We start from the raw sequence: 23494 nt of genomic DNA, 5'->3' as shown, positions 1-23494 counted from the left end.
CTCCAGACGCGCAGGCTCAGCAGCCGTGGCTCACGGGCCTAGCTGCTCCATGGCATGTGGGATCTTCCCGTACCGGGGCACGAACCCGTGTCCCCTGCATCGGCAGACGGACTCTCAACCACTTGTGCCACCAGGGAAGCCCTAGATTTTTTTATTTAGGAAAGCATTCAGAATTTTCCCTTTTTGTTCTTTAAATTATGTTCAAAGGTGTTCTCCTGTGTTTTAGATTATATGAGTTTAAAATTAGAGGAGTTTACATTTTCCTCTAAGAGACAAGAACTTAACTTGGTGTTTGTGCCATAGCATTCTGTGACCACAAGGGCAGTATGTAATGATTCCCCAAATGAATATTTTTATTAGAGCAATATGTATAAATCCACATATCTCCATTTCCCAGCTTCATACATATTCCCAGTATTTCTCTGAATTTCATCAATTCCTCGTGCCTTACAATATCAACTAGCCTCCCAAGTAGATTAAGATGTTTACTCCTCTATGGACTGTGCTTATACATGGCAGGAAAACTAACACTGGTACTGTGTAGTGGAGGTTGTGATGGGTCAACTTGATTGTGCTTCTCGGGGCAGCTTGTGTCTGTACAGATTCCAGGATTTATCATGATTGAGACAGATACACTGCCTTGAGGCTGCTGTATTTTTGTACAGAGCGTAAACCTGTGCATCTGAACTTTGGAAACTGTATTTTAATTTATTGTTTCAGTTTTTTAAATTGCTATTAACAAAGTAATACATACATGTGGTAAAAATTCAAGCAATGTAAAAAGGGCATACAATAAGAGAAATATACTTCCTCTCACACCAGTTACTAGTTTTATTAGTATATCCTATCAGAAGTATTCTGAGCATTAAAAAATTATGTGTGTGTGTGTGTGTGTATGCATCCTTTGTACATGGTGTTTTTTTCCTCTCATTATGTCTTGGCTATTATCATCCCATATTAGCACAGATGGCTTTACAGCACTCATTTCCCCCACTGTATTGCACTGCATTAGGTAGATATCCCACAACTTGTTTAACCATCTTGCTTTAATGGGCTGCATTCAGATAGGTTGTGACCAGTGGTCCTGCTTTGCCTGGAACTGAGGGGGATTTACCAGGTCATGGGACTTTCACTGATAAAGTCAAGACAGTCCTAGGCAAACTGGAATATTTCGTCATGCTAAGTTTAGGCTGTTTCCATTCTTTTTGCTATTATAAACACTGCTTTAGTGAACATCACACTGTATATGCAATGAATGTGAACCTGAAATGCTTAGATCAATCTAACATTTTAAATAACTTTTTTTTTCTTTTCTTTTCTTTTAAACCAGGGCCAGACCAGTTATCACTGTAAACGCTGGCCTTGAAGTATATCCTAGCATTTTAAATCAAGACAATAAAACCTGCCCACTGCCTGGGACAGATCTCAAAGTTTCCTGGTAAGGATGTTTGTTTAGTAATAGTTATTATTGTGATTATTGGTTCAGTCATTATAAAAACAATTGAAAATGGAGGGGGAGGCTGAAATATTGCTAAAGCAGTTTCTATGGGTACACTCTATTTTCTTGTCATAGATTGAATTATAGAAATATTGTTCCAAAGAAGATATGTAGAAGGCTCTAGAAATATGCTATAAACTAGTAGAAAACTAATTTTAAAAAATTATGCATCTCAGTGAATATATTAAAAAATAAAGCCAATAAGATTTCAGAACTCATATTTAATGCTAAACAAGCCTGTGAACATTTTCATTTTAATTTTTAAAAACTAATGATCTTTTTCAGATTTAATATCTGTGACTAGCTGTACGAAAAAAATAGTTTGTTTTAATGTATTGGTCTTCTATTTGTTCTTTTACTAGTTTCTAAAGAAAAATATATTTTTGTAAGTTTCATGTCTGAATTCTTCTCTAGTCCAGTATTTCTTAAATTTCCATTATTTGTATGTTACTTTTCTCTATGTTGTATGATTTTTTTGCTATGTTTTCATTCTGCCTGTATTTATAATTTTCTTAAGGCTTTTTTCTTTAAACTGACTCATGATTTACTTTAAAACATATTAAAATAAAATAGAGAAACCAGTGTCTTTCTCATACATGTCAAAACAAACATAAAATTAATAATGAAAAGTCTTGACCCATATATAAACTCACCATGGGGAATTCCCTGGTGGTCCAGTGGTTAGGACTCTGCACTTTCACTGCCACGGGCCCTGGTTCAATCCCTGCTCGGGGAACTAAGATCCCGCAAGCCGCATGGCACGGCCAAAGGAAAAAAAAAAAAACCTCACCATGAGTACTCCACTTTGGGAAACACTGTTCACTTCATGTTCCTTGCTCACATAGAAAAATCAGAGAGAACTTACAGAAGAAGGGTAAAATGATTGGAAGCTGGGAAAATTTTCCTTCAGAAGAGCTAATGAAAAGATATTTAAAAAAAAAAAAGAAAAGATATTTTTTCTGATTTTGTTTTTGAATTATGTATTATTGTTATTAAAATCATTTTTCAAAATTTTGTTTATAATAAAATATATTAAATAAACATGTATATAATAAAATTTTTATTTCTTTCATTGGATTGCATTAAAAATTCAGTAATATTTAGTCTTCATTTTCATTGACTGGCAGTGAAGTTGTTCTCAAGATTTTGTAAGTTTTACTGACTTCCATCCCTTCGCTCACCCTTTGTGTCCTGGTGAAGTTGCTGCACATGGCTGATGATGTGCTTATGATTATGGCAACAAGGTGAAGGCTTCGAATACACTAACTAGACCAGTAGCTTTCATATGTTTTCGAATATGACGTGTAGGATGAAATACATTTTACATCATAATCCAGTAAACACATGCATGTAATTAAAACAAAAGTTTCATGAAATCTCACCCTTGATACTTAACTCAATTTTACATATTCATTTTTTTAAGATGCTGGACACACCCATTAAACTGATGTCATAACCTAGTAATAAATTGTGAAAATACTGTTCTAGAGGAGCTTGCTAATTAAAGGGAGCTTTATGGGGCTTTTTCATAAGTGAGACATTTATTTTAAATCTGGACTGTCATTTCCCTCATTTAAATTTATCAACAGATTCTATAAGCTTGACAGGAGGTTAGGAAATTCTTTTCTTTCTCTCTTCTTTTTGTCTCATTCCTTTCCATGAAAGGAAACATGCCTAAATTACTGAAGGATGAATTAGATTGTTCTGTATAGCTTCATGTTTTAAAAATAACATTAAGACATAAAGAAAGATATAAGGCTTCACAATGTGAATTAAGTATTAGAAATATGAGATTTAAAAACAAAGAAATGTGAGATTTGGGTCATAATAAAAAAATGTCTAGCTAAGTAAATATTATCAGTGTAACAAAAGTATAACAACAACAACAAAAAATAAATATTATCAGTGTAACAAAAGTGTAACAACGACAAAAGTTTTAGAATCGTACAGACTAGAGTTTGTATTCTAATTCTGTTCAATATGTGTTCCATGAAAATGGGAAAATTAATAACATCCAAGCCTCAGTTTTCAATCTGTAATATAGGGATGATAGCTTATCTAATAGATTATTATGAAGAATGAGAGGGTATTAGGTATCCTAAACTGGCATAGTGTAAATATTTAATTTTTTAAGCAATATACTATAATTTCATCTACTTTGTGTATTTTGGGGGGAAAGGGGGAAACTGTTACATGGTAATATCAGATTATGTCACCTATAGTGAGTTTTTCAAATAATAAATAAGAGAATAAGAGAGGCATAGATAATCTCTTTTACTGTCTTTTTATAAAAATTAATTGTAGGCATTGTGACTTTTTGGTATTTTAAAGTTTGAATTGTAATTCCAATTCCAAGATAAATAAATAAACAAATAAGTAATGCTATATAAATGGGAAAAATGTCTAACCTGGATTATGGGAGTTGTATTTATTTTTTATTTTTCTACAGTTTTAATGTCAGGTTCTGCTTAAAGGCAGATGGCAAAGGAGCACTTCCCACGAAACTTAGTAAGTGTTCTATGGAAAAATTATATTATTTTAATGACGCTGCATACATAGCACTTAAAAAATGTTTTAGGACATTTGAATAGCTATTCAAATAGTTGTTATTGCTTTTTTATTTGAATGTTTATGCTTAAAGACATTTAATATTGCAACATAATTATTTTGTTTGGCAACTCTTAAGCCAATTCAGAAATAATACATTTATTGACATTGTGAACAGTTAGTGGTAAATATGGCCTTCACAATGTTAAACAGTTATCATTATGAGACAAGTGAACTCTAGGAGAAATAAGTATCATTGTTTATAAGTCAGTGACCTACTGAAAAGTTTATACTTTGTCTTAGAGAAGCCCCAGTCATCTCCAGAGTAGAGGTGGTTTAGAAACAGAGAGAAGGAAAAAAAGTTAGACCACTAAATTTAGCCCACACAGCAAATTCTAACTTGATTCTTCCGGTCCAAAAAATGGTTTATGTGATTCTGAGAGCAAGGTAGGAGAGTTAAGTAACTGTTGTGGAGATTTGTCGGTATATGTGCTAAGGAATAACAGTAAAGCTCTGGATAGAGGACTGAGTCTCTTGGGGGTGTGTTTGCGCGTGAAAGTTCACATAGAGTAGCAAGAACGGGTCTCTCTGGAAGGTAACTTTTCAGTAAAGACCTGAAGGAAATGAAAGAGCTAAGCGATGTCTGGAGGAGTATTTTGCACAGGCAAAATGGCAATTTCAAGAGGCCAGAAACAGGAGCTTGCTATTTCTCACAGGGTGGGTGGAACAGAACAAGAAGCAAAATGACCCTGGCTTTTCACTCAGATTTGACATGAAGTTCAGCATTTAGAGAAACTTAGAAAGAGACTTGTGGTTTTAAAGATCTGCACTCTCATCTCCTTTGAAGAAACTATTTAAAGAAGAACTGATTTTAGAAGGCAGTAGTCTAGCAACTGTGCTTCAGACTGTTCACTGGCTGCACATTCATTTTAAGATGATTCTTGACCCAGTCAGCCATATTTGGTTATTTGCTTCACGAGGGACATATTTACCTGATAGTTTGATACAATAGCTTCATTAGAAGTAGGAGTTGCAAGTGATGCAAACTGCTCATTCATCATAATGGTGAATGTAATGGTATGGGGTATGGGTGCATATTAGTAAACATTTCTTAATCACAGTCAGCAAGAGTCCTGCTACCTGCATTAGTGATAAAAGTCTTAATTCATATATTTTATTTCTGAACTTCCTCCTCTCAGCTTAAATTAAAAGAAAAAATTTCCCCTCTATCTGATAGTTGTTTTATTACCGTCATTATCTATTGTCTCAATTTAATAGATGACATTAATTTGGGGATAGTTGGATCAGTTATTTAATTATTAAATATTTATTCAGAATTAATATGTTGTCATCTCATTGCAGTGTATAGACATTTTTAATGAGTTAGAAGCAGATTACTTCTTAAGGGATAAATATCTCTGTTTAAATGAAAACTTGAGATATTTAGGACAGATAGGTGTCCATAAAGATTATGTTGGTCATAAATCCTTTGGTTTGTATAGACTTCCAGGTGGAGCTTCTTTTGGATAAACTCAAGCAAAAAGGAGCAATTCGACGAGCACTATTTCTCCATAACAGGTCCCCGGGTCACTCCAAGAACATGACCATCTCAAGGGGGGGACAGATGCAATGTGAAGAACTAATAGCATATCTGCGGGTAAGAGATTATCCATTATCTCTTCTTTCTACTTATTATTTTTTCTTTTCATCTAAATGATTTTCACTTTCTGTAAATTTTTTTGGTAGTAAATCAAAAAGAAGACAGAAAAATGCATTTGAGGAAATTGGGCTTTTTAAAGAGTCAAACCTGAGTAATGGACTTCTACGCTTGTCAGACTGGATATTGCATGTGGCCTTTCCACAACAATGCTACTGAATAAATTATGACAAACATATTTCATAAATATTGCTGGACTCTCAAGACAGTAAAAGAAATCCACCCCCCCCCGCCCCCCACCATAAGCAATCAATGAAAAAACTACATTGGCTAAACCTGACTTACGAGTTGTAAGCAAGTGTGTGAGCCAGGATGGCTAGGGAGGGAGGGATGGAGCCTGGGCGGAGGGTGAGCTGTACTTGCAGACACCAGCACAGGGGTTCAGGCTCACCTGGGGCCTTCTGCAAACCAGGGGTCTGACCTGAGCCTCCTGCATTAGGTCCAGAGTCTTCCACAAGGCTAAAGTGTTCCCAAAACAAAGATGCGCCCTGACTTCTGCAAGACTAAATACAAGGTCTCACTGGAGCAATCTAGTATGGGTCCCATAGGTTAAGTTCAATCAAATAGGAATTCATTTCTAAAAAAAGTACTAAACACACCAGGAAATAAGCCATTAGAAGACACAGCAAATAAATCTTAGTCCTGCAAAAGCTTGAGATGTTAGAATTATCAGTTACAAAATATAAGTGTGTATAAAATGTTTAATGAAATAAAGGATGAAATTTTTTTTAAAAGACAAAAACATCAGGACTTCTCTGGTGGTCTAGTGGTTAACATTTCATGCTTCCACTGCATGGAGCGCAGGTTCGATCCCTGGTTGGGGAACTAAGATCCTGCATGCCCCATGGTATGGCCAAAAAAAAAGACAAAAACATCAGTAAAGATTTAGAAGACTCAACATAATTAACAAGCTCGATTTAGTAGACCTATATACCTATATAGAACTTGACATCCAACAATTAGAGAATATAAAATTTCCCCATATATACATATAAAGGAAGTCTGAACAGATATGAAACAATTGGAATCATGGAAAATATGCTATTTGATTACAGTGCAATCTTTAGAAATCAATAGCAAAGATAAATTGGGAATTAGGAATTGTGATTTTTAAGTAACTTATGGATCAAAAAAGAGATCATAGTAGGAATTTACTTAGAAGTAAATTATAATGAAAATACTACATATCAAAATGTGTAGGATATCCCAGAAGCAGAATGTAAAGGTAAATGTATAGCTTTAAATGATATTTAATTTAAATGAAAGATTGAGAAAAAGATGAAGGAAAAACAAACCCCCAAAAGCCTCTACAAAAATAGGAATTGAAAAAGGATGTACCTATAGATAATGGAGGAATTAATAAAATATTATGAATAACCTTCTGCTAAGACATAGAAAAACTGAGAGAAAGCAGACATTCTTAGAAAAACACAACACAGCTGTCATTTGAAGAACCCGAACAATCCATTTAACCATATAAGCCATTAAAAAAAATTGAACTGGCAGTTAAAAATCTTTACACAAAGGAATCACAAGACCTAGATGGTTTTATAGGCAATGTCTAACAAACTGTCAAGAATGAGACATTCCAATGTTAAACTCTTAGAATAGAAAAATAAAATATATTTCCAGCTTATTCTGTGAAGGTAGTGTAACTGATACCCAGACTGACCGAGGCTAGTATAAGCAAGGAGAATTCATGACAGTGTTATACAAAGACATAGATGTAAAGTTACTAACCAAATATAAGCAAACTAAATCCTAGAAGTTTATAAAAAAAGATTAAAAAACAGACCAACTTGGATGTATCCTAGGTTGGGTTAACATTGAAAGTATAGAAATGTAACTTTACACATGAATAGACTGAAAACATGGCCATCTTACTTAAGTGCAGGGAAAGGTTTTTGATGAAATTAAATAACTATTCATGATGTGAGCAAACAAGACAAATACCTCGTTACAATTACGAAGAAATACCATTTTACACTCAAAGTCTGCCAGTACCTATTGCTTGGTCAAGATGTGAGTTAATCAGAATTCTTACACATTGCTCGTGGCAGTGTAAGTTGCCAATATGAAGAATTTGGAAAATAATATTGTATCTTACAGAGCTGACAAATCTCCTTGCCACTATGTAGAACAATACATTACAACATTTTTTTTTGTAATAGCAGAAACAAACCAAAAACCCAAAGCAGTCCAAGTAACCTTTGACAGAAGAATTGATAAATAAATTGTAAATAAATTATTATATGATAAGTATTACTCAACAGTAAAAATTAACCTCGCTACATGTAACAGCATGAATGAATCTTAAAAAGTGTTGAACAGAGAGCAAATGACAGAAGAATACGTTTGGTCTCATTTTAAAATAAACAGGAAAAGCAACCTGAAGAACATATTGTTCAAGGATACACACACTAGAGTAAAACTGCTGAAAGCAAACAAGGGAATGGTTACCTCTGGAAGGAAGACAAAGGGATGAAAAGAGAAAAGAGCATGTGGGTAGCTTTAGCAATATAGGTTATGTCCTAGTTATTATTTATATTGGGTGTGTATTTGAGTGCTCATTTTATTAACATACCTCATATATTTTTGTGTGAATCAAGTATTACATTATAAAACAAAGTTGATTAAATGTTCTCACTGGATAATGATAATCTTCTTTTTGGATATTCTATTCTTATGTAAGTGTAGTTTTTCAAAGAGTTTTTGTAGAATTTGATCAAGGGGTGAGTGAATACAGCTGGCTTTGTATTGTGTACTTATGGATTTCTCCAGATAGCTTGATGTCATAGGTTGATGTCATCATTAATTCAGAGCTTTTCCATTTTTAGGATGAATCTGAATTTAGAGACAAACTCACTCCAATTACTATTTTTATGGAGTATCGGTTGGATTATAGAACAGCTGCTGATGCGACAGGCTTGCAGCCTATTCTTAACCAATTCACTCCTGCCAATATTAGTCGACAGGTACTGTACTTTATTAATATATCATTAATTTTATACTTTTGTCTCTTTAAAGTCTTATAGTTCATATTGTTAAGTAGCATAAGGGATTGCTTTTATAATGTTGGGTTTTAGTCAGAGAAGTCAGGAGAAGGAATCTGGATTTTCAGGTCAAAGACATTTAAAGCCACTCAGAACTTAGAGGTATGCAGAGGAAGACAGGGTCGCATTTCATACACATAAAACAGTAAAATAATTCAAGGAAAACAACAAAATGCCAATTTACTTACATAGTATTTTATATTTTGCTAAACAAGTTTATTTATATTACCTTTGATTTATATTTTAATTGTAAAAAATAGTATATGTACACACATATATGCATATATAGTACATAAATCATTCTTTTCATAAAACCAAATATAGCAACATAAAATTTTATAAAGACTATATTAAAATATTTTTAGAAAATCCTATGTAAAACCCTTACATTCAAATGTTATTGTATTTACTATTTTTTCCTCTTTTATTACATATTCATATTTTTATATTAATATTTCTGCTCTCATAGAATGCTTTACCCTAAATTTAGGTTGTTACTTCTTTGTCTAACTTGTTAAGAGCTCATAAACTATTTTTTTTTTCGTAATTTGAGAAGACTGTATATACATGACAGCAGCATAAGGCAAATTAAAATTTTTTAAAGTCTTTTGTAATTTTTATATTTTAACAATTTATTTTATATTTCATTTTGCACATGAATAGTATACATGCTAGTTTCTACTACCCATTAATATAGAACTTTAAAACATAGTTCTGTGTTCATATTTCTTACAATTTTTATTTTTAGGGAATATACAATATTATGTTGATTAATAATTTAATAATGAACAGCTGAGCCTCTTAGAGTCTGTCATTCAATTTTACATTTTTTAGAAAAGTTAATCATTGCTTGTCCTTTCACATTATGTGTTTTGTTATAGGAGTTATGATTATTTTCTCTTTATAATTTTTTGGAAACTGTTTATTAGTGTTAACATTACTTTTGTTTAGTTTACTGAGATCACCAATCTCTTTAATACCAATACAGTTTAAAGCCAGCTAATCAAATTGGTTAACTTTTGAAACCACTTTGAGGGAATAATAACTTCAGTAATATTTGGTTTTCTTCCCTGTCCCCACCCCACTTTCTTCATTATTTGAATCTTTGTTTCCTTTGTGTTCTACATTTGTTTCAGCACCGACATTACCTACTCTTAGGCATCTTTTTTTCTGTATATTTACCTTTATTATGTACTCTCATTTCGATGTTAATTACCTATCCCATCATTCTTATTTACTTCTCTCTAAAATGGCCCTTTATTTCACTGGTCATATTACAAACTTTTTTACTGTACTCTCTCTACGAAGTACTGCTGTCTGTTAGAAATATAATGTTAGCCACATTTGTAATTTTAAATATACTGGTCAGTAACGTTAAAAAAAACATAGAAAACTGGTGACATTAATTTTAATAATATATCTGTATTAGTTTACTAGGACTGCCATAACAAAATACTACAGAATGGGTGGCTTAAATAATAGAAATTTATTTTCTCACAATTCTGGAGGCTTAAAGTCTGAGATGAAGGTGTCTGCAGGGTTGGTTTCCTCTGAGGCCTCTCCCATTGGCTTGTAGGTGGTCACCTTCTCCCTGTGTCTTCACATCATTTCCCCTCTGTGTCTATGTCCTGATCTCCTTATAAAGCGCCAGTCATATTGGATTAGGGCCCGCCCTAATGATGTCATTTTAACTTAATTACTTCTTTAAAATCATATTTCCAAATAGTCATATTTTCTGTGAAATTTTTTAAGTTCTGTTTTTTATGGTCTTCAAAATCCAGAGTGTATTATATACTTACAACACATCTCAATTCAGATGCTAAAGCTTCATCAGAAATATTTTTTCTGTATTTAGAACTCATATAATTTATAATTGAAAAAGTAGATTCACATAGCGAAGTTGTTCTAAACATACTAAAAGTTTTTCAGTAGCAGAATCAAGTATCAGTTTTAAATTTAAATTAATTAATATTAAATGAAATATAAAACTCAATTCCCCAGTAGCGTTAGATACATTTCAAGTGCTCAAAAGCCACATGTGGCTCACTAGTGGCTACTATATCAGACAGGGCAGCTTTTGAGTTTCCCTTTCTGTACCCTAATCCTTTGGAGTTAGAGATTTCATGCTTCCTGCAGAAAGAGAGTTTTGTTTTTCCTACCCTCCATTTATTCATTCAAATATGTATTAAGTTCTTAATCTGTACAAGATATTAAGTATGTAACCATAGAGATTTAGTTCTCTGTGAATGGAAGACATTGCTTTGTCTTTTCCATCTCTGAAACTATCTTTCCTGACAGCATATTTTAAGGCTATAGCTGCACCAATGCCAGTTTAATCCTCTCTCTTCAATGTAGAATGGTAGTTAGTCAAATATCCCTTTACCATAGTTTATTAATATTTCATAATAAAGGGTAAGCTGGGAGGAAATGAGAGAGTTGTATTGACTTATATACACAAAAGCTCAGTGATTTGTGTTCACCTAGAGGGGTGGGATAGGGAGGGTGGGAGGGAGACACAGAGGGAGGAGATATGGGGATATATGTTTATGTATAGCTGATTCACTTTATTATACAGCAGAAACTAACACACCATTGTAAAGCAATTATACTCCAATAAAGATGTTGAAAAAAATATTTCATAATACTTTTCATTCCAAACTTCAGATACTCATCATTCTAACTGGGACTTTTAATACACACCATATCACATATCATTAAATCCGTTCTTTGTTCATGAACTAAATTAGCAGTGATTGTATTTGGTATCACTTATGGAGTCACCTCAAGTTTCTTCTACTGGTCCTGGCCTTTCCCCCCATCTTCTTGAAGTGCATAGCAGCTGTTTACATCTAGGTCATTGAATTAGTTTACATGTACTGTTGGGTTTCATCCCAATTAAACTGACAGTTAAGATCTCTACCATACAATTCTATTCTGGGGAGCGGTGCCTCCCTTGTGACTTGGAAACATACAGTTTTTGTTTTGTTTTGTTTTGTTTTTTAAGAAAGCCTGTCACTGTTTTTTCCCTTTAAGATCCCTCTTGATCCCTCTAAGGTCACACAACTTGGCTAGCAGCAGCTGAGTAAAGTAGAACCCTCATTTCTTGAATATTACTTTCTCTTCTATACTTCATTCCAAAATCTTAACAGCTTAATTTGAGGTAGAACTAAAAGGTTCCAACTAGTTGTATTATACCCTATAAATCTTTTTCTTCCTTTTCATTCTTACTAGCTAAGACTGACCTATTTAAAAACAGGCAGCCATGATCCCTTTTGAATTCAGGTATTTATACAAGTAGAGTGTATATAAATATATACATGTGTGCATAAATGTATATTCATATACATCCACACATATATTGGTATACACTGCATATGTGACCTGTGCTGGTATTTATTCATGTAGAGAAAAATAAAATTTTTTTCTAGGCTCATATTCTGCTTGACTGTGGTGAAGACAATGTCTGTAAACCGAAACTGGAAGTTTCTGTAGATAGGTAAGTTTTGCTCCAAATTATAGACTGTATAATAAGAAATTTAAATGAAAGAACACATTTTTCTATTAAAGTAATAGTAATGAGAATTAGTTATGTTGGAGGATAATGCATGGTTTTCAGTAAAGCTATAAATATTGAGCTTTAAAAAAATAGGTGCTATGTTTTCACTGGCTACTTAGGTTAGCAGATCTCTTCCTATTCAGCATGGAGTAGTGTCACAAAGTAACATTATATCCTCTTAAAGATACTCTTAACTAAAGGACTCATTACCATTTTATACGATGTACAAATTATAGCGAATATTGTGAGTATCATGACAAATGATTAATTCAGCCTTTAGAAAAAAAATCAGGGGATTAATAAGTACAAAGAGATATAAAATTACTTCTGTAATACATATGAGTGATAGTGATATGCTAAAGGCATCAGTGTTCTTTTACTGGGAGAAGCATTGGATTTGCACCCAGTGTGCTATTTCCAGTTTTCTGTTGAGCTGTAGAGTAGTCTTAAAAAATCTCGAGACACTGTTGAACATGTCAGTGCTTTGAATAGTCATGCTCTCGCCGTGCAGTCTTTTTTCATTGTCTAGATTTGTATTAACTCGTAGTGATCAAAAGAAGATCTATATTGGGGACGACAACCCTCTGACCTTGATTGTTAAGGCTCAGAATCAGGGGGAAGGTGCCTATGAAGCTGAGCTCATCGTTTCCATCCCACCGCAGGCCGATTTCATCGGGGTGGTCCGCAACAGTGAGGTAAGCAAGCTGCCCCTTTAAAAATTGAAATGCACTCATAGTTCACATTAACATTAATGAGCTGCTCCCCTATTTAGTGTAGTACAAGCTTAGCCTTTCTACCTAAGGCTAAATTGCTAGACAATAGAGTGCCTATCTTACATAATTCCTTTCAAGCCTAATAACTTTGCATAATGCATTGATAGGACATTTACAAAACTGCTAGCTAAGTGCCTGAAACAGGGTCAGATGGATAAAGTGTCTAAGCCTGGCCATCAAATAATTTTTCAGAGGTAATATGGTTATGTATCTATGTCCTCTAGGGATCGTTCAGAAACACTCTGACTTTATATGTGGTACTTGTACACAATTCTGCTTTCCCCTGTACCCCTCATTGCTCAAATAGATGCACTTGCTTTGTAAAGCCAGAAACCTAATCATCCAACTGCATGATATTGTCTAGGAACTTTAAAGTCTTATTATGGCTTCTGCATTTTTTTTGGTCATTAATTTACTTTCCTTTCAATCCTTTTTCTTTGTCTATCAAAGGCTTTAGCAAGACTTTCCTGTGCCTTTAAGACAGAAAACCAAACCCGCCAGGTGGTATGTGACCTTGGAAACCCAATGAAGGCTGGAACTCAAGTAAGGCATTTTAATTAAATGGATTGTTTTTTCTTTTATAGAGAATAGCATATTTTTCTGTGGATTTGTCCATAGTAATTTTTTTATAAGCACTTCAAAATAGTGTGTAAACTGGCTTTGATTTAGAATGTAATGATTATCAGAGTTTAGTTTTGATTAAGATACTAAAGTAATGGGTTGTGTTATTACCTGTATTCAGTAAGCTGCTCTTCACCTTCAATTTGGTAAATGGATGAGAACATGGTTGAAACTAAGGACTGAGATTGTAACTTTGATATTTTAAACTAACACTTTAATGCATCCTCAAAGCTACTCTGACAAATACCAAGACTGTCATTCTTAAGTGAGTTAGAATGATCTCATTAATTTGAAACCTATATGGTCATCCCAGTAGGATCAAAGAGCACAGTGGTTGGATCAGGCTCCCCTTCAGGGGGTGGAGAAGGGAGCCCAGGAGCTTGAGAAGAAGCACTCAGTGAGTTGCTTCCCAAATCCTCTAAAAAGGAAACAAAAATATACCTTGTAGAATTCCTATTATCAATGAAAAAAAAAAAAAAAACAGCAGTATATTTCATGTTACCTTTTCAATAGAATTTAATTTAATAAGCACATAGATATTGGTAATTTGAAGATCTATGATATTATGGGGCTGAATATTCCATATCTACCCATATAAACAACTTCTCTCCTATTGGATGTTGTTTAAGGGTACAGACTTGCAAGTAAGTCTAAAGCTCTAATGTGCAGCATAGTGATTATAGACAACAGTAACGTCTTATAATCATCAAACTTGCAAGAGACTAGGTCTTAATAATTCCAACCAGAAAAAGGAAATGATAATTATGTAATGTGACAGAGGTGCAATTATTGCCACAGTGGCAATCATATAACAGTGTATATATGTATCAAATCAACCTTAAATTTACAGTGTTATATGTCAAATATATTTCAATAAAAATAAATATTTCATATTTCTTTAAATATATTTTCCATTAAAAGTCATTATTATTTCTAGATATAAGGTCTCTTATGGAAAAGGGCTTGAACAAAGTACCCAGAGTTGCATTTTTTCACATGTATTTAACACAGTGTTTAACTACAATGTTTCATTAACAAGTGAGCATGCTTTTTATTTTCTTATATTCTCGTTCTTTCTATCTTTCTCACTCACTGCTCACTCAGTATAGATAATTCCAGGTTGATTCTTGTGGCTGGTTCCAAGCTTTGTAAAGTGGGAGGCAGTTTCACAAGGTCCCCTAGAAGGGCCATTTTTAGATGTCATTTATGTGACCCCCCCCAAGAAGGCTGCTTTCCCTTACCTTGTAGCTCAGTTTTTTCTTTAAAATAACAATTTTCCTCCTGCAGAAGCTAAGATGTTTGTTATTGATGGAGTTGTGGGTGACGTGGAGAAATTCTGCTTCTGGCCCTACATGTGTCCTTTCTAGCCAAGTTCTCTCACTCTTGTAAGCCATCTGTTTCTTCCTTCCTGCTCCATTAACACAAGTTCATGTGTTAGTTTCCTGTCACCAAATTATTGTGCATAACTACTATACTGTCATTTGGTCAACAAGCAATTCCTCTTGCATTTTTCAGAAGGTTAATATTAGTTAATATAATAAGGAGATAATTAGTTAATATTATAAGGAGATATAATTATGGTTAATCATTGTTAAACAGGCTCCATTATGGATTGGCCCAAGTATCTGAAATAATAGAGATTTGATAGAAGATCAGACTTAATTACCTTTGCTAGAGTACTTTCAGTTTTATTGTAAGTTCAGAGAAACCCTATTCTTTTTTCTTTGGACGGTGGATTTGGAATTTCACTAACTTGACACTGTTCTAACTAACATTGCCATCTTTCCCGCCTCCTTCAGCTCCTAGCTGGTCTTCGTTTCAGTGTGCACCAGCAATCAGAGATGGATACTTCCGTGAAATTTGACTTACAAATCCAAAGGTATGAAAACAACTTTTTTCCGTTTATAATAACTATGGAGGAAATATTATTTGTTATAAATACATTATGCAGTATACTTAAATATTCTGGAATAGGATAGACTAAAATTTTAGTACTTAATTGTAGCATTTTAAAATCAATATTTACATCATAAGAATAATTTATGTTGCTTTTGAGTTTGTAAAACAAAACTAAAAGTTAACTAAAAATCATCTTCTTGGAATTAAATGCTAATGAAAGTAATTATTTTGATTTGTAGTTTGTCATTTCTTTACTGCTTTTAATTTGTTTACTTTTAGTTTGACTGCATTTGCCTCTGTATGCTATTGATGACGATTATGCTCTAGTCAGTCCTAAATATATTTTTTTCTTTTTCAGCTCCAATCTTTTTGACAAAGTAAGCCCGGTTGTATCTTACAAAGTTGACCTTGCTGTTTTAGCTGCTGTTGAGATAAGAGGGTCAGTATGATTACCCAGTTGAGTATCTCATTCTCATGATTTAAACTACTTTAAAAGTAGTTACTTCTTAAAAGTAAGTCCTAGGGCCCCTAGCTTCTTTTGGATAGTAGACGCTCCATGTTTCGGTGTCGTTTTACTAGAGCTGTAGCGTCTGTAGAAAGAAGAAGGTCCTGGGTGTATTCCAAAGCCCCAAATATTTATTTGATAATCTTTTGGAAATAAACCAGACATGGCAAAAGTGGCACAAAATAAATTTATTGAACTTTTATGCAAAAGTTCACCTGTTATCAATTCACCTGTTACATTAGATTCAATAAAGAGTGGTTTGTATGTCCATCTGTGCATGTACACATACAAGTATAGTTTTTGTTTTGTCTGTTAAATGTATGGTGTTTTTTTTTAAATTAATTCTGATTTTATTCATTTGGACACTAGGTACTTTTGAAAATGAACTGACCATATCATTTTGATATTCATGGTAGGTTTTCTTTGGTCATTGTTTAGAGTCTCAAGTCCTGATCATATCTTTCTTCCGATTCCAAATTGGGAGCACAAGGAGAACCCTGAGACTGAAGAAGACGTTGGGCCAGTTGTTCAGCACATCTACGAGGTTTGCAGCTGTTGGATTTAACTGATACCTGGTAGACAGCCAACAAAGAGAGGAATAGATAGGCTCTTTTTAAAAAACAAGTCTATTTAACTTTTACGTAAACTCTGCATAGTTTAAGTATGTACCAGAGATTTCTTTGAATTTTTTCCCTATTCTTAAGTTCATTTTTATTAGACAAGTAGCTTCCAGTAGTAAAAGAAAGCTGTTTATACAAATTGTTGTTTAAAACCAATTAGTAAAGAAAATAATAATAAGAATTAACTTAAAAGTAATATTTTATTATTATTATTTTAATAATAAAATAAAACCAGTTAGTTCTACTTGAGTAAAAAGAATAGGTCACTGAGTAAAATTTTGGTTCTGTAGGAAGAAAATTTTCTATGCCACTTATCAGTAACTTTTTCACGTTTTCCTCTTTTGTTTATATATTCATCCTGATTTATACTGCCCTACGCAGAGGCAGATGTTGAGTTTGATTCTTTTGCATAATAATGATCATGTTGTAATATTAGAGTAACTATGGAAACTGTTATTCAAACTGTTATTCAAATCCTGTTGCTTAATGATTCCTAAAGTTGCTGTAGGGGAAGGATTATAGAATAGATTTTTGCCCTAAGTATTTACATTTCCTTCTCCTCATTAGCTGAGAAATAACGGTCCGAGTTCATTCAGCAAGGCAATGCTAAATCTTCAGTGGCCTTACAAATATAACAATAACACTTTGTTGTACATCCTTCAATATGATATTGATGGGCCAATGAACTGCACTTCAGATATGGAGATCAACCCTTTGAGAATTAAGGTAGTGTGCTTAATAGCAGCTATTTATTATGATGATATTTTATTGCTTTTCTTTCTAAATCTATAAAAGAAATGCATGAAATAAACGATTGTTTTAATAATAAATCTATTCTGTGAAAATATTTTAGCTCATAACCAGTATACTATGAATTAAATTGTTTATTTGTGTAATGAGTAAGGATGAATTTTGTGAAGTCCTAGTAAACCATTTATTTATGTAGTGTTTAGTGAGCCTCCGGAGATACTCTTTGTTTTTTTTTTTGGCCGTGTCTCGCAGCTTGCGGGTTCTTAGTTCCCTGACCAGGGATTGAACCCACGCTCTCGGCAGTGAAAGTGCGGAGTCCTAACCACTGGACCGCCAGGGAATTCTCATCCGGAGTTATTCTTAAGTGACCCAATTTGACTTTGGTTTTATCGCAGAGTGGTTTATCCACATGTAATATGTGTCAAGGGTGTTTGGATGTTGAAATTTTTGTCTTGGGGATAAGATATAACATTTTACTCTTGGCTCTTTTGACTTGACCTAGAAAAATGTCATTTTATGGAATTCTATTTGGATATAGTCTTCTCCATCCTAGCACATATGTTTGGATAAGAAGCTATCCACAGGTCAGAGTAAGGAAAGTTAAGAAAACAAAGCAAAAAATGTATACTCATGATTGACATACATCACAGATGTACACTGTGAAATTTCAAGCTGTTTCTAAGTATTTTATCAGTTTCCCCTCTAGCTATGCAAGGGGAGAAAATGATGGCTAGGTAGAGGTAATTTTTTTCCCGCATATTAAGGACTCTAATCTTTATTTCCTTTGCTTAGTTTTAGCCATATATTAAGTGGTGAATTTTCTGTCATACCAAATTTTTAGTCACTATATTTTAATCATGTATAACAGTTTATGCCAAAGTGTCAGTGCAAAATATTTTCCATTGTTATTTACCACCAGTTTATTCATGTAATCCTAGATCTCAAATTCGCAAACAACTGAAAAGAATGACACAATTGGTGGGCAAGGTGACCGGAACCATCTCATCACTAAGCGGGATCTCACCCTCAGTGAAGGAGATGTGCACACTTTGGTAAGTGGCATTTCAACAACAAGCCCTTTAAATATTTTAAAATATGTGATTATAGAACTGATACCAAAGAACATTTCAAAAGTAACAACAGCTGTGCTGGAAAGAACTCCGTATATTTTTATACCATTCACTTCTCTTACTTTCCTTGTTCCTAATTGAATTAATGCCACATTTTCTTCAAATGATCTGTCTTTGTGTAGATTACTAATAAAAATATTTTATGTTCTAACTTATTTCTCTGACTGCACTCCTTTAACTGACCTCTTTCTCAGTCTCACCCTAATCTTTGAAACTTATGTTCAATATTGCAGAAAAAAACAGAAGGGCTCAACAGAAATATAAGAATAATTAGCATTATGATCAACTTTTGCTGAGTCAGCCTATCTAATGACTATAATGTTATAAAGAGGTTTGTCACTTAAGTTTTTAAAATTTAACAGATCTGCAAACCATCAACTAACAGAGAACCTGGTATAGTGTTTATGTTCATTAGTGATCACCAGTTACTTTCACATCTCCAGATGCCATGGTTCTTCTTAGTTCTCATTCAGTTCAACTGCACAGTGACTTTTTGGCACAGTTAATCACTTCCTCTTTTGTGAAACACTCCTCTCTCACTTCTTGGGCACTACTCTCTTGGTTGTCCACCTAGCACAACTGGCTACTTTGTCTCAATCTCCATTTCCAGACCTTTAAGCTCTAGAGAGTATTCCAGGGCTCAGATCTCAGAGTTCTTGTCTGCTCCACCTACAGTCATTCATTAGATCTGTGCAGTCCAGTGTTGTAGACACCAGCTACATTTCAAGTGTTCAGTAGCCACATGTGGCTAGTGGCTACCACTTCGGGAAGCACAGGTATCTCCACACTGATGATTTCTGTCATTGTAGAAGGTTCTATCTGACAGTGCCATATGAGATGATCTTAATCATTCGTATGGCTGGTAAGTACCACTTCTATGTAGATGACTTTGATTAATATTTCCAACCCGATCCTCTGCATTGAACTCCAGACTCCATTATCCTCTGGAACTCCTCTTAAATATTTAATAGGAATCTTAAACTTAATTCTAAGAACATATCCTTGAGTTTTCTCAACTCTGATCTTTCTATGGTGTTCCTCATTTTAGTAAATATCAACTCTGTTCTCTGTCCCAAACTTTGGCATGGGGCTTGACTCTCCTCTTTCTCTCAAACTTCATAATCCTACATATCAGCAAATTCTATCATTATCTACTTTCAAAATAGCCAGAATGTGGCCCCTTCTTGCCGTCTCTACCACTACCACGACCTAACCTAGACCACCTTCCTCTCTCACTTGAACTATTGCCAAACCTCCAGTTGGACTCCATATTCCTGCCCCTGTCACCACGACATTCTATTTGCCACATAGAAGCCATAATGATCCTTTTAAAAGTAGGTCAGGTCATGTCACTCCAGTGTCTTCCTGTCTAACTCAGAGAGAAAACCAGAGACTGCAAAGCCTGGGGTTTTTTTTGTAGTCATCCTCATCGGAGTGAAGTAGCATCTCATTGTAGTTTTATTTGGATTTCCCTAATGACTAATGATGCTGAGCAACTTTTCATTTGTATATCTTCTTTAGAAAAATCTCTATTCAAACCTTTTGCCCATATTTAAATTGGGTCGTTTGCCTTTTGTTGTTGAGTCATGAGGAGTTCTTTATATATTCTGGATACTACACTTATCAGAGCTGTTACTGCACATATTTTCTTTCATTCTGTAAGTTGTCTTTTTTACTTTCTTGATAGTATTTGTTGATGGAAAAAAGGTTTTAAATTTAAAGAAGTCCAAATTTCTTTTCTCAAGTCTATCTCTCCTTGTGTTGCTTATATTTTTACTCTCATATTTTAAAAACCATCGCCTAACCCAAAGTCCTGGAGATTTACACACAAGTTTTCTGTTTTTCTAAGTTGTTGTTGTTGTTTTTTTTAAAAAAAATATTTATTTATTTATTTGGCTAGGCCGGGTCTTAGTTGTGCACGCGGGATCTTCGTTGCTGCGTGCGGGATCTTCATTGCTGCATGCAGGATCTTTTAGTTGTGCCATGTGGGATCTTTAGTTGTGGCATGCAGGATCTTTAGTTATGGCATGCGGGCTCTAGTTCCCTGACCAGAGATCAAACCCCAGGCCCCCTGTTGGGAGTATGGAGTCTTAACTACTGGACCACCAGGGAAGTCCCTGGTTTTCTAAGTTTTATACTTTTAGCTCTTACTTTTATATCTCTGATCCATATAGAGTTAATTTCTGTATATGGTGTGAAGTAGAGGCCCAGATTCATTCTTTTGCATGTGGTTTTCTAGTTCTCCCTGCATCATTTGTTGGAAAGACCTGTCTCTTCCCTTTAAATGGTCTTGGCTCCCTTGTTGAAAATGAATTGACTGTGAATGTATGAGTTTGTTTCTGGACTCTCAATTCTATTCCATTGATCTATACATGCATCCTAATTTTTTTGATTGTTGTCCTTCTGCAGTAAGTTTTGAAATTGGGGAGTGTGAGCCCTGCAGTGTTTTCATCTTTTTCAAAATTGTTTTGGCTAGTTGGGGTTCCTGGCAATTCCATATGAATTTTAGGATTAGCTTTTCCATTTCTACAAAAATGGTAGTTGGAATTTTTTTTTTTTGGAATTTTGATAGCAATTTTATTGGATCTATCATTTTGGTAATATTGCCATCTTAATATTAAGTCTTTCAGTCCTTGAACATGAGCTGTCTTCTGTTTATTTAGGTCTTCTTTAATTTCTTTCAAAAATATTTTGTAGTTTTCAGTGCACAAGTTGTGCACTTCCTTAGTTACATATTTTATTCTTGTTAAATGCTATTTAAAATAGAATTGTTTTATTTAAATTCATTTTCATATTTTTCATTGCTAATGTATAGAAAACCAATTCATATTTGTATACTGATCTTGTATTCTGTACCTTTTCTGTACTTGTTTATTAGCTTTAATAGTTTTATTGTGGATTCTTTAAAGTTTTCTGTAAGTAAGATTCTATCATCTTTGAATAGAGATAGCTTTACTTCTTTCTTTCCAATCTGGATACCGTTTATTTAATTTTTTTCTTGCTTCATTGCACTGGCTAGAACCTTCTGAACAATGTAGAATAGAAGTGTCATGAGTGGGCACTGTTGTCCAGTTCCTGATCTTAGGGGAAAAGCATCCATTCTTTCACCAGTAAGTATGATGTTAGCTGTGGGCTTTTCATAGATGCCCTTTACCAGGTCAAGGGAGTTCACTTCTATTCCTATTCATCAACTGGAGGTGTCACTTACTGGATAACACTGTTGTGAGGTATATGCATATGACATGTCTAATGCAGTTTGACCAGCACGTAGAAGGTGGTGAATATTTATTACTTTTGACTGTCTGCCTTCAGGTTACTGATAAAAACACTCATGCCACTTGATTTCTACAGGTCTGATGTGGAATAGCTATTAAAGATTCACTCTGTTTCTTTTTCTTTTCCACAGGCCTATTGTGATCTGATTTTCATGTCTTACTAAAATCACCATGCTCTGGGTTTGCCTAAAGAATGTTGAGTTCTAGCTATAACAATAAATATTTTAATATTATAGCACTTATCCTTCCATAACAAATCACATTAAAACCAACCCCTTCATAACAAGAAGCATTCATAGATTCAACTGTTAGCCTACTCATTTTAAATGTTACTGCTATTAAGGCAAAAGAATCTAGATCATCTCTTTAGCCTTCACATAAAACAAGTCAATTGTCTGCTTTTCATATGTTGAAGAGATGATAGAATGATCTTTTCTTTTAAGTAAGTAATTTTTTGGCAGGGTTGTGGAATTGCTGAATGCTTGAAGATCGTCTGCCAGGTGGGGCGACTAGACAGAGGAAAGAGTGCAATCCTGTATGTAAAGTCTCTGCTGTGGACTGAGACCTTTATGAATGTAAGTGGGCAGATGCAGCATTCAGCGAACTTATCCATTTTTTCAAAGAAATAAAAAAGGCCTGACATATAGAAAATCATTTTATTGTTATTCCCATATAGAAGGAAAACCAGAATCATTCATATTCTCTGAAGTCGTCTGCTTCATTTAATGTTATAGAGTTTCCATATAAGAACCTTCTAATTGAGGACATCTTCAACTCCACATTGGTAAGTCATTGATTTGGGGAAATGGAATAAATGCACTCAGTTCAATACCATAGATATTTTTATTGTATTTTAAATAATGGCAGTTAATTATTTTGATAATTTAAAGTAACTTGAGTTATTTGAATGGATTATAACCTAGTATAAACTAGTTTAATATTACTATTTTCCTCCCCCCCATCCCAGAATTATTAAAGGTAGACCTTTTACTTTAGCATCTTGTCCTTTGTAAGCTACTTAGCATCAATAAATTTCATGAGGGAAAATTTTGGGAATTTCTCCCCACAGAGTTAGAAAGTTGGAAATTAACTGCAGTTAAGTGAGGGCATTTTATAAATCTTTAATTTGAGGATTAAAATGGGACCAACACATCGTAAACTGGGTTGGATTATTTAAAAATCATTTCAGAGTCAGTCAGAGGTTAACCTGTTGAGAGTTTCGTGTGTGTGTGTGTGTGTGTGTGTGTGTGTGTATGCTATTGATACCAAATGTGTAATCATAAATTATCATGTACTAGAAAAGAAAATAATGTGAGTAACATTGACATAAAATATAGTAGACATTCAGATATTTGTTGAATGATTCAGTGAACTATTTTCAAAACTCAAGAACTTTTTCCCCCAACAGGTTACCACTAATGTCACCTGGGGCATTCAGCCAGCACCCATGCCTGTACCTGTGTGGGTGATCATTTTAGCAGTTCTAGCAGGATTGTTGTTACTGGCTGTTTTGGTATTTGTAATGTACAGGGTAAGTGATGGACTTAGGA

The 23494-nt window shown here is 34.0% G+C and overlaps 1 protein-coding gene across 2 annotated transcripts in view; it reads left to right on the top strand.

Moving 5' to 3' along the window:
• The window catches only part of ITGAV (integrin subunit alpha V), an 86646-nt gene that overhangs the window by 59112 nt on the left and 4040 nt on the right, over nucleotides 1-23494 (top strand). For both annotated transcript variants that reach the window (XM_030850173.3, XM_030850182.3), the window contains exons 15-29: nucleotides 1331-1438; nucleotides 3948-4006; nucleotides 5548-5702; nucleotides 8600-8737; nucleotides 12244-12311; nucleotides 12919-13066; nucleotides 13595-13687; nucleotides 15565-15644; nucleotides 16023-16103; nucleotides 16608-16713; nucleotides 17357-17515; nucleotides 18478-18591; nucleotides 22406-22519; nucleotides 22621-22728; nucleotides 23353-23475. In XM_030850173.3, coding sequence (XP_030706033.1) covers nucleotides 1331-1438; nucleotides 3948-4006; nucleotides 5548-5702; nucleotides 8600-8737; nucleotides 12244-12311; nucleotides 12919-13066; nucleotides 13595-13687; nucleotides 15565-15644; nucleotides 16023-16103; nucleotides 16608-16713; nucleotides 17357-17515; nucleotides 18478-18591; nucleotides 22406-22519; nucleotides 22621-22728; nucleotides 23353-23475 — 1654 coding nt within the window. The remainder of the gene's footprint in view (nucleotides 1-1330; nucleotides 1439-3947; nucleotides 4007-5547; nucleotides 5703-8599; nucleotides 8738-12243; nucleotides 12312-12918; nucleotides 13067-13594; nucleotides 13688-15564; nucleotides 15645-16022; nucleotides 16104-16607; nucleotides 16714-17356; nucleotides 17516-18477; nucleotides 18592-22405; nucleotides 22520-22620; nucleotides 22729-23352; nucleotides 23476-23494) is intronic.

This window comes from Globicephala melas, chromosome 7, assembly GCF_963455315.2.
Source record: "Globicephala melas chromosome 7, mGloMel1.2, whole genome shotgun sequence".
In the NCBI taxonomy this organism is placed as follows: domain Eukaryota; kingdom Metazoa; phylum Chordata; class Mammalia; order Artiodactyla; family Delphinidae; genus Globicephala; species Globicephala melas.
The sequence above is the reverse complement of the archived record's forward strand: the minus strand, read 5'-3'. Positions and strand labels throughout refer to the sequence as shown.